General features: G+C 44.4%; 1 protein-coding gene across 1 annotated transcript; it reads left to right on the top strand.

Moving 5' to 3' along the window:
* Positions 1 to 337: 337 nt before the first annotated feature.
* kat8 (K(lysine) acetyltransferase 8) lies at positions 338 to 17,016 on the top strand. Its single transcript, XM_037688440.1, has 11 exons — positions 338 to 696; positions 6,096 to 6,170; positions 6,265 to 6,443; positions 6,507 to 6,560; positions 6,639 to 6,803; positions 6,871 to 6,960; positions 7,039 to 7,179; positions 7,660 to 7,753; positions 8,033 to 8,183; positions 15,877 to 16,031; positions 16,897 to 17,016. Exons 1-11 carry the CDS (start codon positions 381 to 383, stop codon positions 16,959 to 16,961), a joined length of 1,485 nt encoding a protein of 494 aa, XP_037544368.1. The 5' UTR covers positions 338 to 380; the 3' UTR covers positions 16,962 to 17,016.
* Positions 17,017 to 17,907: the final 891 nt, after the last annotated feature.

The raw sequence follows: 17,907 nt of genomic DNA, 5'->3' as shown, positions 1-17,907 counted from the left end.
GACCATAAAATATAGTTCAGAGGAGCTTAAACTTGACTAAACTTGTTTACTGTTGCCTTTTATCCTCACCATAGGAAGATATTCACACGGCTGCTACAAAACATGAAACGTAAGTGAACAGAAAAACTACGTTTAAAAAAAAAAAAAAAAAAAGTACTGTCCTGACCGCAGAGACTTCTGGGAGATGTAGTAAAACTGAAAAAGTACTGTCCTGACCGCAGAGACTTCTGGGAGATGTAGAACTAAAAAAATAAAAGTACTGTGCTGGCCGCAGAGACTTATGGGAGATATAGTTTTCTGTTGAAGGGGCGGTTTCTTGTGACGCCATCTTGTTTTGAGTCCAGCCCCCTTTGTAAACTGCGCAGCTTGCAGGGCTCGGTATGACTGGCGGGAATTCGTTTCTTAAGACCTACTGTCCCAACAAGGAGTCCGAGCCCAGGATGGACGTGGACATGGACTCGAGTCGAACCGAAAGTGAGCGGGGAGATCTGGACAACAGTCTCCCGGCTCCGTGCTCCTCAAACGGCAGCGGTGGAGAGGAGGACGAAGTGGAGAGCCTGGGCAGGCCGAGGCAAGCCGGGGTCTCGAGTAATCGGCTTACCCCGAACGGAGGCGTGGTTCTCAGCGGCAGGGAGCAGGAGGTGTCTGTGGAAATCGGAGAAACGTATTTGTGTCAAAGAGCGGATAAAACATGGCGTGAGTAAAAGTCATTTGTGTTTCACTCTGAAGAAAATGATCTAGAATTAATCTTGTTTTCAATACAAAGATATATTTTGAGCAGTTTCCGTTAATTTGAAAGCATTATGAATCAATTGTTGTTGTTTTTTTGTTTGTTTTTTTAACATACCGTTAATAAATAAATAAAACTGTTTTTGACACGAATTTTGTAAAACTCGTGTCATAAACAAAGTTTAGAGTTATTCAGTTTTCTCATCTTTTTAGTTTATTACAGTCCAGTCAGTTAAAAATCCAAATTGCTGACTTTGTAATAAAAACAATGCAGAAAATCAAAAATGTTTAATTTGTTTCTGGACATCAGCTGGTGTTTCACATCCACCCACCCATCATCTTCCTCTTGTTCTGAAGTCAGGTCTCCGGGCACCTGCTTGATCAGGGAGGTCCAGACATCTCTTTCCACAGCCACCTCTTCTCTTCTGGTGTAGAGTTGCATTTGGACCCAAAAAAATCTGATCCGACCCGGTCCCAGCCCGCAGCCACCATCTCCGAACCCCACCTGACCTGACGAATTAACAATTACTGTTCCGAACCCGGAAACCCCCCCAACATTTTTAATTAGTTATTAACGTTCGGGGATGCTCAACTGAATAAAAGAGACAGAAGATCGGAGCTGAGGGGGTGTTTGTCATTTCATGCCGTAAAAAAGCATTTAAACCCTGTTTTTCTGCATCTGAATTACTGAGACACGCAGACTGCTCTGACACGCTTCTGCTTTGGGATACACCTGTCTTCGGGGACGCGCAGCTGTAAGGTGCATAAGATTCGGAGCTGAGGACATTTAAACCCTGTTTCTGCCTGCATTCTGATTTATTCACAGACCCTGCTCTGACACGTCTGCTTTGGGATCTCACCTGTTTGGGTCGTCGGCCGCGCATGTCCGCTGAGTCGCGGCCTGATGGACAAACTACTCACACTAACAACTAAGCCCCTCCATTTGCAACTGGGTCCTAGACTTCTTAACAAACAGACCACAGTCTGTGAGGATCCACAACTTCTCTTCCTCCACCATAACCCTCAACACTGGCTCCCCTCAGGGATGTGTTCTGAGCCCTCTCCTGTTCACTCCGCTCACGTATGATTGCGCACCTACTCATTCAGGCTGTCATATTGTAAAGTTTGCAGATGATACAGCAGTGGTGGATGCATCACAAACAACGATGAGTCCAGCTACAGGCAGGAGGTGGAACACCTGAAGAGCTGGTGCAAGGAGAATAACCTTCACATCAGTGTGAAGAAAATGAAGGAGATGGTCATGGACTCAAGAAGGAACAAACACGCCTACTATCCCTCACCCCCACTCGAATATAAGAGGATCTGCGATGGAAGTGGTCTCCAGAATCAGAATAAGCTTTATTGTCATTGCACCGAAATACAACAAGAACATGTACGTACAGCCATCCGAAAGATGGACGTAGTGCACAGAGCTGCTACTAGGGCATTAACAGAGTACTCGAGTAATCTACACATCGATTGCTAGGACATCAATCGAGGTTAAAAATGTAAAGTCGGGTATCCGTAGTGACGTCATATTATGTGACCACGTATGACCGCAGGGGGCGGTGTTGCACTGTTGCAGGTCACAGAGTATGGTGTAACACCGGGTCCAATCCACCAGAACCAGTTTCGGTTTAAGTTTCGTTTTTGACGTGCTGCGTTTCTTCACGTTTGCAGTTTAATAATAATAACTAATAGTTTAGTTTTTCCTGTGACTTATTTGCAGTATGATAAATGGTAGGAGCATAATATACGCTCCCAATGTTTTGTTGGTCTTGTTTTTTGTAAATAATTACCTTTTTTTGCAGTTTTATTTATTTATTTATTTTTGTATCTTGAGATCCATCACAAGTACATGGCCTTGGGGAAGGGAGGGGTGAGAAGACGGACAAAGCATCTTTGTTTTTCCTGAACATGCCAGGAGGAATTGAGATAAGTCCGCCGTCAAGGCCACAGTTTGGGTCAGGCAGAACTCGTAAATTGCAGTTTCTGCTTTTTCAAGTCTCGCTGGTACATTTCTCTGATGGTGACTCCAAACAGCTGAATTGATTCCTTATGTCAAAAGTCAAGCTTTCAGCTTCTCCAAGATTATTCCCACCATTCATGGGTGCTGCCAGAAAGTTCACAGTCCTCAAAACAGCCTGCTCCACCTCTCTGACGCAGCTCCACATAATTCAGTCTGAGTGCTGCCAAGCTTCGACACATCCACATGAATTTGTAGACAATCTAGGTTTCACCAACCCAAACAGCAGAACCCAGTTGTCATCATGAATCCAATTTTTTTCCGTTGAGGTAAGAGGGTCCTCCTTACCCTGACTCCCGTCGGGAGAAGTATATCAGTTTTGTTGAGAGACCAGCTGATCAAAATCCTTCGAATTAGGAAGGTATGCAGGAAAAAAAAAGGCTCTTGAAGGGTTCAGAAAACGAAAGAGAGCAAAGCAGGGAAGCGGGACGGAGCAGAAGAGGGCATGACTGTCTTCACCGGAGCACAGAGAGAGGAAAAAAGCTACAAGTACTTGGGTGTGCACCTGAATGACAACCTCAGCTGGGGCAACAACACCAGCCTGATCAAGAAAGTTCATCAGAGACCTTACTCAGGCGGCTGAGACGAGCTGGTCTGGGAAGCTCAGTCCTCACCTCCTCCTACAGGTGTGCAGTGGAAAGCATCCTGTGCTCCAGCATCAACGTGTGGCATGGAGGCTGCACAGCTGCAGAAAGAAAAGCTTTGCTGCAGAGAGTGGTGAAGGCTGCACAGAAGACTGTTGGAGTCAGTCTCCCCACCATCACAGACATCTACACCTCTAGATGCAGGAAGAGAGCCACCTGCATCATGAAGGACCCCACTCACCCAGCACACACACTTTTTGCCCTGCTCCCCTCAAGAAGGAGGTTGAGGAGCATTAAGTGTAGAACCACTAGACTGAGTAACAGCTTCTACCCTGAGGCTGTTAGACTCATGAATCTCTAACAGGATAATCACTGAAAAATCACATCATGCTGCTGCTGATCTGTTTCATGTTGCTGCTGATCTGTTTCATGATGCTGTGTTCATGCGTGCTCATCTGCTCACACAGACTCATGTTCATGCTGCTGTTTGATGTAATGTTTTTATGCTATTAGTGCTTAGTGCATATTTAGTTGATGTTTTTCTTAAATCTTATTACCGTTGTTATTTTACATATTGTTGGATGTAATTGGGACCCTGTGTACATAATCTCGTTCCACCACATGTACCACTTGAGATGCTAATGACAAATAAATCTCTCTGACTCTGAATAATCTGTGTTGAATTCCTTCTTTTATGAAACTACAGCCCCCTCCCTTACCCTCTTCTCCATCTTGTCATATTAGTACCCATATATCCCATTACAAAATCTGATTTAGAATTAAGCCATGTTTCCTGGATGCAGATTATGTCTGGTGCTATTTTTAATGAACCCTTTAAATTCCTGTCCGTTTGCGATCAAACTTCTGGCGTTCCACTGTAAGATGATCATATGGTCCTCTCCCCTGGTGTTCCAGGTTCTCCCCCAAGTGTTGTGTTAATGTGTTCCCATGTTATGTCTTTTATCCCCAAAAACTTCTCTGCTCCTTTCACAATGATCTGAAATTTTTTCTGTTTTGTTTGACTTGGTCTGTGCAGTTGATGAACATGATCTTTTCTAGAGTGACCTCTGAGTCTGGGTTTGTTTCTTCCATCTGTCTTTGACTTGGTGTTACTACTTGTTGAACTCTTACAGTTTCTGCTCTAACTTTCTGTTCTTGTATTTTTTTTTTACAGCTTCTGTGTAACTGATGTTGTTAATTGCTTTCACTTGGATTTCCACTGCCTTCTTTCTAGCCTCACAGCCCCATATGTCACCCTGTTCTGTCCTTCACAGTCGCAGCACTTGTCTCGAGTTTTCTTCATATTTGTGGTTTCCTCCACATCTTGGGTGCATTTTGCTGTCCTGCACACTGCAGCTTTGTGTCCATATCTACGACACTTGTAGCATCTGACAGGAGGAAGAACGAAGGGTCTGACTGGAAAACTTAAAAATCCAATTTTAATTCTTTCTGGGAGTTTGTCCACTTTAAACTCGAACATCATCGACAACCTTGGAACTCCATTCATGTTTCTTGTTAATTTTGTTGCTTTGTTGATTTCAAATTCAGTCCAATTAGATCCCAGTGATCACGCCCCTCGTTATTTTATTTTCTCCTATTATTTTTCTTTCTCACATTCTTTTTTACAGATATTATCAATATGCATGACTATTGGTCTGCTCTTCGGTTTTTACAATTATCAGCAGATTTCCATCTCTAAGGAGTTTTGTGAAGTGTATTTCTCCGACTTTCTTTTTTAGATCTCTTGACACCACAATGGGGCCTAACTGTGTTTTTCCATCTTCTTCTTTGAATTTTAGAATTATTTTAAACTCTTACAACTTTTTTGCTCACATTATTGCTTCCCTCATCTGAACTTATTTCCTCTAAAGTTCGTTTTGCATTGACAACCCAATTTTTTTGCTTGGTTTTTGCTCACCCTCTTCCATTCATTCATGTTCATGTTTTCTTCGTCTGCTTGAGTCGCCATTCCAGCCCAATCCAAAAAGTTTGTTCTCACGATTGACTTGTTTGAGAGTCGTGGCCTTAGCTCCAAACGAACACATCGCTCCTGTCACAAGCTACCAACTGCACGGATTGTCACCCTGTGCCTTCTCCTCCTCTCTCTCCCCAGCTGGTGCTTCACATGTTCTTTAAATTTAGCTGTTTTTTTTTTCATTCAACCTTTATTTCTACATGTTAGTCTCGTTGAGTCACGAGGACTTATTTTCAACCGAGACCTGTTTTAGACAGACGACAGTAATTCAACAAAAAGCAATTTAAATCAAATCAAAGTAGTTGTAGAAACAGTCAAATGAAGGTGCCATATAAAAATGAACTGGATGTTGGAGACAGAAGCTCTGGTTTTTGTCTCGGCGTTGTGTCCTCAGGAAGTCTTTTTTAAATGCAGGGGTCAACAAACAGCTGTGTGAAAGTGCATTTAATTCAATTCGGTTTATTTACAAAGCGCCAAATCACAACAAAGTTGTCTCAGGGCACTTTACAGGAACATTCACATACATAGAAAAGACAGTTAGTAAAGTTTTCTAAGCAAGCAGCAGACTCGATGAATCTTCACTTCGTCGCAGTCTCCCATCCAGGTTAATGTTGGTTCTCTGGTTCATCCCTTGAGTTATGAACCTGTCTGTGTGACTGAGGTGTTCCTCGGAAAGTTGGCAACCAGGACACACAGAGGACAAGCTCTGAAAGTTTCTGTTAAATGTTCAGCTATGTTGATGCAGATCCTTCCTGAGTAAAGATGATGAAATGTTTTTCAGACACAGCCGAGGTGATTCAGTCTCGCCTGAACGAGCAGGAGGGTCGGGAGGAGTTCTACGTTCACTACGTGGGCTGTAAGTCGTCCCCCCCCCCCCCCCCCCCCCGGTCCCCCCCAACATGGGTTTGACCTGCTGTAGCTGCAGGAGGACTCATGTCTCTGGTCTGCAGTCAACAGGCGGCTGGACGAGTGGGTGGGTAAATCCCGCCTGGCTCTCACCAAGACGGTGAAGGATGCAGTGAGGAAGAGCAGCGAGGTGGGAGGTGTCGGGGATCTGGGTGAACAGCCGGAGAGGAAAATCACGCGCAACCAGAAGAGGAAGCATGATGAGATCAACCACGTACAGAAGGTGGACATGCTTGTTTACAGCCGTGCTCGTGTGTTTTCTTTTATAACGAGCTTTTCTTTTCAGACGTACGCAGAAATGGACCCGACGACGGCGGCGCTGGAGAAGGAGCACGAGGCGGTGCGTTTTCATCGTTGTGACAGAAATATCCTGACGCTTTTAGTTTTGGGTCCAACAGGTCCATCTTCTTCCCCTCAGATCACCAAAGTGAAATACGTGGATAAGATCCAGATTGGGAACTTTGAGATCGACGCCTGGTACTTCTCCCCGTTCCCTGAAGATTATGGCAAACAGCCCAAACTGTGGATCTGCGAGTACTGCCTTAAATACATGAAGTACGAGAAGACCTTCAGATATCACCTGGTGAGTCTGTCAGAATAAACAGCATCTTACCTGCAGTGGGTGTTATGTTGAACCCTTTCCTCTTCAGTCTCACTGTCAGTGGAGGCAGCCTCCAGGAAAAGAGATTTACCGAAGGAGCAACATCTCAGTGTTTGAGGTGGACGGGCGAGACCACAAGGTGAGCTCACCTGGCCGTGGAACCGTTCTTCACCTGGAACCTTGGTTTACAGGAGTGCTTGTTTTTGTCTGTCTGCAGATCTACTGTCAGAACCTGTGCCTACTAGCCAAGCTGTTTTTAGACCATAAGACGCTTTATTTTGACGTGGAGCCGTTCATCTTCTACATCCTGACTGAAGTCAACAAACAGGGAGCGCACATTGTCGGCTACTTCTCCAAAGTAAGCCTCGCTGCCGGCTGCTGCACCGTTCACACCACGATAAGATGTGTACGCTGGTAGATCGTAGTAAAACCAAGCCCGGTTCTGTATTCATGTTCAAACCAGAACTGTCCCATTTTAAACAGTAAAAATCAAATGTCCATAAAGAGATATCCTGATGCATGCTCAATAATCCAGGTAGAAAAATCTAAAAAAAAAAACTTGTCAGTTCCTCTGAACGTTCAAAAAACAAAACGATTGTAGAAACGTTTCGTCTTTCATCCAAAAGGCTTCTTCAGTCTGAGGTGCTGTGTCCATAAAGATATTAACCAGAACATTGTCTTCGAATCGGCCTTTAATTTCTTTATTGTTTGCGTTTGCTTCAGATTATTTAGCTGCAGTTCAGCTTCTGTTTCTGCAGGAAGTCCTCTTTGGAGGAGCACACTCTGCATTTCTGAGCATTGATTCTGCAGAAGCTCTAACTCCGCCTTTGTCCTTCAGGAGAAGGAGTCTCCGGACGGGAACAACGTGGCATGTATCCTCACGCTGCCGCCTTACCAGCGCCGAGGCTACGGGAAGTTCCTCATCGCGTTCAGTACGTAGGAGAGCTGAAACACAAAATGTCCGAATCATTAACGTGTCTCAGAAGTTTCTTCGGCCTCGTACCGCCTGAAGTCTTGTAAAACGTGTTTTCATCTTTCAGGCTGGTGTGCCCGTGTTGTCACTTTTATTTTTTCAGGTTTAACTTGGAAGTTTTTTTTTCCTGGCGCTCACCTGACATTTGCATTCGTCACCATATTATCAGAGATGTTGAGAATCTATGCTCCTCCATCAGGTTGGATTGGCTGCAGAAACTTGGTGTCCTGTATTTCAGGTTACGAGCTGTCGAAGCTGGAGAACTCGGTGGGTTCTCCAGAGAAGCCTCTGTCTGATCTGGGCAAACTGAGCTACAGGAGTTATTGGTCCTGGGTCCTGCTGGAGATCTTGAGGGACTTCAGAGGAACGCTGTCCATCAAAGACCTCAGGTGAGGACTGTGACGAGCAGAAGTGTGTAGCTTCAGAACCTTGCATGTTCTTCCAGGAAGAGCTGGTTTAGCACCGCTGTCTGTTAAAATCAAATCATGTTCCGTGAAAAACTCTGAAGCTTTCTGTGTGTAAAAGTGCTTTGGTCATACAAGTACACGTTTATTACTGTAATTTCCAATCTATAGAGCGCACCCGAGTATAAGTCGCGGTGGCCACGTAATATCAGAAGATGCACAGTTCCTGGTAGAGCTGACATTTCCAACCCGGAGCCCGGCTCCACCTGTACTGGATTAGGACCGGGCCGGGCCATAATAATGTGCGGGCCGGGTCTGTGTCTGGCTTTTGATTGCATCAGCGGATGCACGTGACTGACAGTCCAGTTGTATGTCAACATGGCTTGCCATACATTCACCCACGCACGCAGCCATTTGACCGCGCGCTGACCGGCCTTGAAAGAGGTAAAAAGTTCAGTTAAGCTTCAGATGAACTACTGCCAGCGATCCATCACCCAAATGGACGTTCAGTTCAATTCAAATTCAAAAAAACTTTATTAATTCCAAAGGGAAATTAAGTGTTGTTGTAGTTCATCATTCTTGTTTAATTCAAGAGCTGTTGTAGACGCTGATAGCTGTGGGCAGAAAGGATCTCCTGCAGCGAAGCCAAAGAATCTGTTCACAGATACCAATCCGTCCACCTGGATCCAGCTTGCTGTCGTATCCGACGGGCCTCTCATTCCTCCTGGGCAGCAGGACTGCCCGAATGCCGGGTAGAATTCCTCCCTGAGCAATGGTCACTCCTCCCAGCAGTTGACCGAGCTGAGCTCCTTGTTGCAACAGACAGACAGCTGAAGGTGCTGAGGATGATCCCGGTCCTCCCGTTGTCATGAGCTGAGTTCCTCACTAGCTCCAGGATCTTGGCGGTCAGGTACTCGAGCACTGCCGCCAGGTTAACAGGAATTCATCCACTGTGCCTCCTTTTCAACTCATTTGGGATTTGGGGCTGTAGTTGAGGTATTATTTGAGCTTTTGAGATGTTAATCAGCTGCTCCTGGTTGTTAAACACCTTGTTGCCATGGTTACGCATCCTAACAAATGCCCAAAAGTAAAAAGTTTTCATTAAAAATCCTTCCAGCTGCACAGCATCCGATACCAGAGGAAACAATCATTCAAAGCGATTTACATCCAGAAAAACAGGAATCAAATTTTTTTTCAAAAGCAATAAATCAGAATGAATGTAACAGAGCTACTCCAACATGCAGCCACCCCGAGCAGCGCAATTCTAGAATATTCATTCAGCTGCTGCATTCAGCAGACGTGCGTGGCCGACGACCCAAACAGGAGAGATCACAAAATATCCGACGTGTCAGAGCAGGGTCCAGTGCAGGCAGAAGCAGGGATTTAATGCACTTTGTCGGCCATGAAAGCACAAACATCCCCTCAGCTCCGATCTTCTGCCCTCTTTATTCAGCTGTGCGCATCTGTGACGTTAATAACTATAAGCAGCCGAAGCTTAATTTAAAATGAGAGGGGAGGGGTTTCGGGTTTGGACCTGTAATTACTGTTAATTTGTTGGATCAGATGGGGTTTGGAAATGATGGCTACGGGCTGGGGCGGGTCGGATTTTCTGGACCTAAATGCAACTCTAGTTCCTGGTAGAATATGCAGCACTCGTAGTAAAAGAATCGACCACCAGATGGCGATTCATAGATTCAGCAACACTGCTGATCCTCACAGATCTTCGTGAGAACACGCTCTCGGACTCATGGTTACTCTACTGCCGGGCTATTCAACTGGGGGCCCGGAGGTCAAATCAGGCTCATGGGTGAGCTCAGTTTTGCCCACCAGTGGGTTCATTTTTAAATAAAACTTGATTTTAGTATAAACCCTACCTTCCATCCATTATTATGGGGAACGTCCGCTCGCTGGTAAATGAGACGGACGAACTAACGGCACCCATCAGGAGCCAGCCTGTGTTTCGGGAAGCTTCATTGGTGTGTTTCATGGAGACTTGGCTGTGTGACAATATTCCAGACTCTGCAGTGAATGTAGCTGGCTTTCACTGTGCACCGCGGGCCAGAGCTGCAGAGAAAGCGGCAAGCAGAAAAGAGGGTGTCGCGATTTATGTTAACAACAAATGGTGCAACCCCCCAACATATCACGATGAAGGAGCGTGTCTGCAGCCCGGATATTGAACTGCTAGCAATCCGTCTCGGGCTCTTTACGTTGTAGCCGGAGACTTTAACCACGTGAATCTAAAGGACTGTCTCCCAAGCTTTAATCAGCATGTGACGATTCCGACACGTGGAGACCGCACGCTGGACCGTGTTTACACGAACGTAAAAGATGCATACAAAGCCGAACCCCGCCCCCACCTAGGACTGTCAGACCACATCTCAATCTTCCTGGCTCCTGCTTACATGCCCCCGCTGAGACGCTCCAGACCGGTTCAAAAGAAAGTTAAATGCTGGATCCAGGATAGTGGCCCCATACTGAGAGATTGTTTTGATCGAACAGACTGGCAGGTTTTCAGAGAAGCTGCTGAAAATGGAGGTTCGCTTGATCTTGACCAATACACATCCTCAGTACTGGGTTACATTAGTACATGTACTGACACAGTCTCCACTATCAGAAATGTTAAAAGCTACCCAAACAGAAAACCTTGGCTGAATGCAGAGGTGCGTACCCTGCTGGAAGCCAGGAACACTGCCTTCAGGTCTGGAAACTCAGAGGAGCTGAGTAGGACAAGAAAAGAGCTGGTTGCTGGTATTAAGAGGGCCAAGGCCACATATGCAAAGAGGATCGAGGGTCAATTCATCTCACAAGACCCTCGGAGCATGTGGAGGGGCATTAAGTGCATAACAGATTATAAAGGAAGGAGTGAACAATGTCCCAAAGACCCATCTCTGCCTGATGCCCTCAACAAGTTCTATGCACGCTTTGAAGACCCGAACAGACCACCCAGCACCAGACTCACCTCACTACCGGATGAAGAGCATCTCAGCGTGACCTCAGCAGAAGTAAGGAGTACCTTCAGGAGGATTAATCCGCACAAAGCAACTGGCCCAGACAACATCCCCGGAAAAGTGTTGAAGGAATGTGCTGATCAGCTCTGTGAGGTGCTGGCAGACATCTTTAACACCTCACTTACCCTGGAGACAGTTCCCACCTGCCTGAAGACTGCCACCATCATCCCAGTCCCAAAAAGCTCTACAGTGACTGGTCTGAATGACTATCGGCCAGTGGCCCTCACCCCGATAGTTGCTAAATGCTTCGAAAAACTGGTCATGACTCACATCAAAACAACCATCAACATCAACGAGGACCCTCATCAGTACGCATACCGTGAGAACCGATCAACAGAGGATGCCATCTCCTCTGTGGTCCACACTGCACTCAACCACCTGGAGCAGAAAAACGCTTACGTCCGTATGCTCTTTGTGGACTTCACATCCGCCTTCAACACCATGATCCCCCAAACCCTGATGGACAAACTATCCACACTAGGACTAAGCCCCTCCATCTGCAACTGGGTACTAGACTTTTTAACAAACAGACCACAGTTAGTGAGGATCCACAACCTCTCCTCCTCCACCATAACCCTCAGCACTGGCTCTCCTCAGGGATGTGTGTTGAGCCCCCTCCTGTTTACTCTGCTCACATATGATTGTGCAGCTACCCATCCAGGCTGTCACATTGTAAAGTTTGCAGATGATACAGCGGTGGTGGGATGCATCACAAACAATGATGAGTCCAGCTACAGGCAGGAGGTGGAACACCTGGAGAGCTGGTGCAGAGAGAATAACCTTCACATCAATGTGAAGAAGACAAAGGAGATGATTGTGGACTTCAGAAGGAACAAAAACACCTACACCCCCCTGAACATAAGAGGATCTGCGGTGGAAGTGGTCTCCAGCTACAAGTACTTGGGTGTACACATGAATGACAACCTCAGCTGGAGCAACAACACCACCAGCCTGATCAAGAAAGCTCATCAGAGACTCTACTTCCTCAGACGGCTGAGGCGAGCTGGTCTGGGAAGCTCAGTCCTCACCTCCTTCTACAGGTGTGCAGTGGAGAGCATCCTGTGCTCGAGCATCAATGTGTGGCATGGAGGCTGCACAGCTGCAGAAAGAAAAGCTTTGCAGAGAGTGGTGAAGGCTGCACAGAAATCTGTTGGAATCAGTCTCCCCACCATCACAGACATCTACACCTCCAGATGCAGGAAGAGGGCCACCTGCATCATGAAGGACCCCACCCACCCAGCACACACACTTTTTGCCCCACTCCCCTCAGGAAGGAGGTTAAGGAGCATTAAGTGTAGAACCACTAGACTGAGGAACAGCTTCTACCCTGAGGCTGTTAGACTCATGAATCTCTAACTAGAATAATCACTGTGAAAAACCATATCATGTTGCTGCTGATCTGTTTCATGTTGCTGCTGATCTGTTTCAATGTTGATGTGTTCATGCGTGCACATCTGCTCACAGACTCATGTTCATGTTTGTGCTGATGTTCAATGTTTTATGTTATGAGTGCTTAGTGTATATTTAGTTGATGTTTTTCTTAGTTCATATCTTAGATGTTATTACTGTTTTTCTTATACATTTTATTGTTGGATGTAACTGGGACCCTGTGTACATAATTTCGCTCCACCACATGTACCACATGAGGTGCGAATGACAATAAAGAAACTCTGACTCTGACTCTCTGATGTTGTCTCCCACTTAAGTTTCCACACGCCATAATTCTGTGTTTACATTCCTCCAATTGCTGAAGCGTCGTGGGCTGCACGATTACCTGCAGTGTTCCCTCAGTGAGGACTGAACTTGGCAAAAGGGCCTTCTCCTACTCCGCTCCTGTTTCCTGGAATATCTTGCAAAAAGATCTGAAGCTCTCGACCATTACCTCTCTAAGTGGCTTCAAACATCTGAAGTTCCTGCAAAAACCAATGCAGACATGTTCCTGTTTTTAGTTTTCTACATCGCCTTATAATCTAGTTGTCTTTTTGCTACTTTTGAGTGACCTTTTAGTTGCCATTTTATTTTAACTTGTTAAAACAAAAATAATAATACATTTGTACGCATCCTTTATGACTGTCTATTTTTGTCGTTGTTGTCCACTGTTGTCATCACTCTTTGTCTCTCTTTATCAGGTCTCTCTTGTAAATGAGTCCCCGAGGCTCAGTGGGGTTAACCTGTAGAAATAAAGGTTGAATAAAAACCAATCCACCCGCAGGTGGAGCAGTGGGCAGCTATTGAAAGCGTCCGCCGAGCAATTGGGGGTGTGCTGCTCACCGTATGCAGAATTTTAAAAAAAAATCTTTTATTTAAATATGCACCAGTAACATACACAAAATAGACTACGTGCACTATTTTTTTTTCCTGAACAATGCCTTTAACACAGTTGGTTAAAAAAAAAATCTGATGGAATTTTCCGCTGTCCATGCGTGAGTGACTGAAAGTTTGTTTCCTCATAGTCTGGAGGGAGCAGCTGACAGTTGTTCATGTCCTGATGGTGGACAGTCCTTTTTGTCTCATAAATCAGACACCACAATTGTCCATCTTTAAAATGGCTTTCAGTCAGATCTGCACGGTGGAAGAGTGTTCTCTGTCTCCGTCTGCTCTCTGCTCACCCAGCCCCCTCCCCATTTCAGATTAATTTTTTTTGTTTGTTTAAACTGGTAGTCTGATCACTGCACGGCTCTCTTGGCGGTTGGGTCCTGGTGACTCAATTAGAGTACGGTACTTTAATGGTCATTTGTCATTGACTTCTGGTCACATGGCCACAGAGTGGGTTTATGGGTAAAATATGTGTTCATTGTTAGTTTTTAATTATTAGTTAGCTGTTTTACCATTGTTTGTTTAGTGATTAGTCTGTAGTGTATTCTTTTATCATGTGTTAGTCTATTCAGTTGCATATTGTAACCATGAGTGAGTCATGACGAGCTGCGCTGTTCACTCTGTCACGAAGACCCGCCCCCAAGAGGGGTTTGTGTTGGGCACCCGTGTGTGCTAAAGTAAAATGTTTTTCAGCGGCAGGAAGCCCATTAGTCTGTCAACATAAAATACAAAAATATCAATTTTTTTTATCCATAAATAAGGCGCAGCATTGTATAAGCCGCAGGGTTGTCTGTGAAAAAAGTAGCAGCTTATACTAGGGGTGCGAATGTCTGTGTCTGGCGAGTCGATTCAGTTCCAATTTTTGGTGTCACGATTTGATTCAAGATCGATTTTTTTTTTTTCTTCTTCCCAATTCAGAAACTATTTTTCTATTGAAATGGTCATAAATTTTGTTTCAATTATGTAACTGACAAGCTGAAAAGAATAAACAACAATGTAAACAAATAGAACATTTATTTAAAGCAATAGTTTTAGGTTCTTTACTGTATCGAATCTTTTTGCATCATTCCAATTTATATCAAAAATAGGAACAAATGTAGGAGTGCATATTATTCTGTAACACAAATTATCAGTATTAGGTTAGCTTAGTTGCCTGGATTTTAAAAATAAATAAATAAAAATCTAGGAACAAATAATTCATCCATCCATCATCCTTTATCTTTACCCACTTCCTTTTCAGGTCACAGGGGTCACCGGTGCCCATATCCAACTATCACTGTGCGAGAGGCGGGGGACACCTGGACAGGTCTCCAGTCCATCACAGACAAATAATTCAAAATATATAATTACAAAAGTAAACAGACTTCAGCCTACCATAGTACATTAACCTTTAACTCAAAATACAATACAGACTGCACAGTTTTTTTTTAACCGTACTGCTTGAACATTTGCTTTGTTTTCAAAACTTAACCTAATATGAAATATACAGGCTTCACAGTCTTAACCATATTGATTCTGATTTGGTAAATCTTCAACAAAAACTCTTCTTGGTTTGAAGGGTTCCGTGCGTTTCTGCATCCGCTGAAGTCCCTGTAGTAAGCGCCAAACTTTTTCTGATTAAATCACAAATTTCCCTCTAGTATTTCCTTAGAAGGAAACGGCTTCTGGGCGGGGCCCTGTTGGCTTCTGGGAAATGTAGTTGTTATGAGTGGGGATACAGTGTTGGCTTACTGAGAGAAAACTACAAAATGGCGGTGCCTGTCCCAAGTACTTTATTTTTTTCGTTAACTTTTTACTGTACAGTATCCAGTACCGTCCCAATCACCTGAGTAATATTAAAGATGACCATCATGTGTCCTGTACAATTTTATTTTATTTTTTCGTGTCTAATCTTACTTTGAAAAACCGCAAAAGAGCAAGTCCATGAAAATCTTAACTGCGAAGTAGCGAGGGACTACTGTACTTTGGTCAGTTATACAAGTACGCATTTGTTAAGTACTTTTTTTTTTTTGTAAAATCTTGAAAGATTGCGTATCGCCCGACACCACAGACCTCAGTGCTCCGTTAGCCCTCAGTGTGTCAAGATGACTGTCAGCTACTACCACAACAAACTACAGCTCAACGTGAGCCGGTCAGAGCTACGGTTGATTAGCTGTGGAGGCCATTTTGAATCATAATGCTTTCTCTAAGTTCCATAAAATGTATTTTATTGGTTCCTGTCTGGCAGGCGATCATGTAAACCATGTCTGTGTTTAAATAAACGCTCCAAGACTCCTGTTCCATCAAATCAACTCAATCTTACCAAACTCACCTGAACGGTTTTTGTTTTCCCATGTCCTGGTCCGGTTCTACAGCCAGATGACCAGCATCACTCAGAGTGACATCATCAGCACGCTGCAGTCTCTCAACATGGTGAAGTACTGGAAGGGCCAACACGTCATCTGCGTGACGCCCAAACTGGTGGAGGAGCACCTGAAGAGCGCCCAGTACAAGAAGCCCCCCATCACAGGTAGGTGCGCCTGAACCACACCTGAGTCATGCCTTTCCGTTTCCTCCAACCATCCACACCTCCTGTACACAAACCACAACTGATTGATCTGAAGCTACAAAACGTTTATTTTAAGAAGGCGTTTTCTTCCACTAGTACATCGTGAAGGATTTCTTCAGTTCTTTAAGAATTCCAGTCTGGAGTTTTGTGAAGACCCTTCAGGTCTGCTAGATGGAAAAGAGGCCGTGGTTTTGATCACACACGTGTGGCTCGATCTTTTTTCATTCCTGACTTCAGTCCGGTCGCCAGGACGCACCAGAAACTGTTGTTTAGACTGTGTAATGTGTGCGAGTGTTTTGGCTCTTTACATCCAAACTAAACCAGTTGGACAAGATGAAAGGTGGAAGTCATCAGGGATGGAGGTCACATTAATCATTAATGAAATTAACCGATAATTGAGATAATGTCCCCTCAGGACCACCAGAGGGCAGTAAGTTACAGGAGGTCTCAAACTTGGAGCACCAAATCAGTCAAACATGGAATTTGTGGCTGATCCGTGTGGTTCTGGACAAACTGTTTTCAGAGCGTCCACTTCCTTACAGGAAGTCTGGATCCTTGAAGGGAGCTGAGGAATGGATCAGAACTTTTCACACACCTGTAGAAAGTTCTTCAGGGCAACAGAATATTTGAAGACAAGTTTTGAGACTGATACTTTATTTCTCAATTTTTTGGCTCATATTTGACACCCCCCCCCCCCACACACACACACACACACACACACACACACACACACACACAAACCTTTGAAGCTATGATGAGCATTTTAGTTTTTCTTCCTGTCGTGTCTCACCACCTCTTGTCTGTCTCCCACTCTCTCTCTTCTCAGTGGACACGGTGTGTTTGAAATGGGCGCCTCCAAAAAACAAACAAGTCAAGTTGTCCAAGAAGTGAGGAGATATCCGCATGTGTCCCAGGATGTTTATATTTGTACATTTCTTCTAATAAACCTGTAAATATAAACCAGATTCATCTCTTCTTTCACAGCCAGTGAAGGGATCATTTGAGAACTTTTGCACACGTTCATAAATCAGTTTGTGAGTTCATGCAGGGCTCAAAGCGCTACGGCTTGACAGCGAGAGCTCGCTGGTCCACCTCAACTTAATTTTAGTTGATAGACAGGGATACATCCAATAACATTGAATTTGTTTATGGATATTGAAAACTCAAAACGGTTTTGTGGTTGGTCTTATGTGTGGAAAAAAAAAAGAACCAAAGGGTCTGCACCTTGTAGTGTATAGTCCTTGTGTGATGGGTTATATACAGACATTTTCCAAAAAAAATTGAATATCATGGGAGAGTTGTTTAACTTCCACAATTATGTTCAAAAAGTTAATATTTAATAGATTCAGGGCTCACAATTTAAACAATTTCAAGTATTATTTTATTTACATAATTTGGGCTTCCAGCTCACGAAATCCACAAAAACAGGATTTCAAAAAATTCGAATACTGTGAAGACATCAACCCACACTATTCAGTTTTTGCAGAAAAAAGAAAAATTAGGATCATAACAAAATCAAAATATGGTACTTTCAAAACAATATATCAATCTTCAATACTTTTCGTTAATCACTGCCTCAATGCGACGTGGTATTGAGACAATCAACCTGTGGCATTGACTGGGAGTTATGGAAGCCCAGATTTCCTTGATGCTGTCAGCTCTTTGTTGTTGGGTCTGGTGCTCCTCATTTTCATCTTGAGAATACCCCATACAGTAGATTTTCAATGTGGTTTAGGTCTGGTGAGTTGGCTGGCCAGACAAACACTGTGATGGCATGCGCATCAAACAAGGTTTTGGTGCTTCTGGCAGCATGGGCAGGTCCAGGTCCTACTGGAAG

The sequence above is a fragment of the Nematolebias whitei genome, chromosome 15 (assembly GCF_014905685.2).
Source record: "Nematolebias whitei isolate Nwh7 chromosome 15, NemWhi1, whole genome shotgun sequence".
Lineage (NCBI taxonomy): Eukaryota > Metazoa > Chordata > Actinopteri > Cyprinodontiformes > Rivulidae > Nematolebias > Nematolebias whitei.
This window is presented reverse-complemented; position numbering and strand designations above follow the sequence as displayed.

Excerpts from the sequence above, each read along its gene's own strand:
- kat8 (XM_037688440.1), top strand. The coding sequence starts at position 381 with ATGACTGGCGGGAATTCGTTTCTTAAGACCTACTGTCCCAACAAGGAG. Across the intron at positions 697-6,095 it reads AAGAGCGGATAAAACATGGC|ACACAGCCGAGGTGATTCAG; the intron begins GTGAGTAAAAGT and ends AATGTTTTTCAG. Across the intron at positions 6,171-6,264 it reads CTACGTTCACTACGTGGGCT|TCAACAGGCGGCTGGACGAG; the intron begins GTAAGTCGTCCC and ends TCTGGTCTGCAG.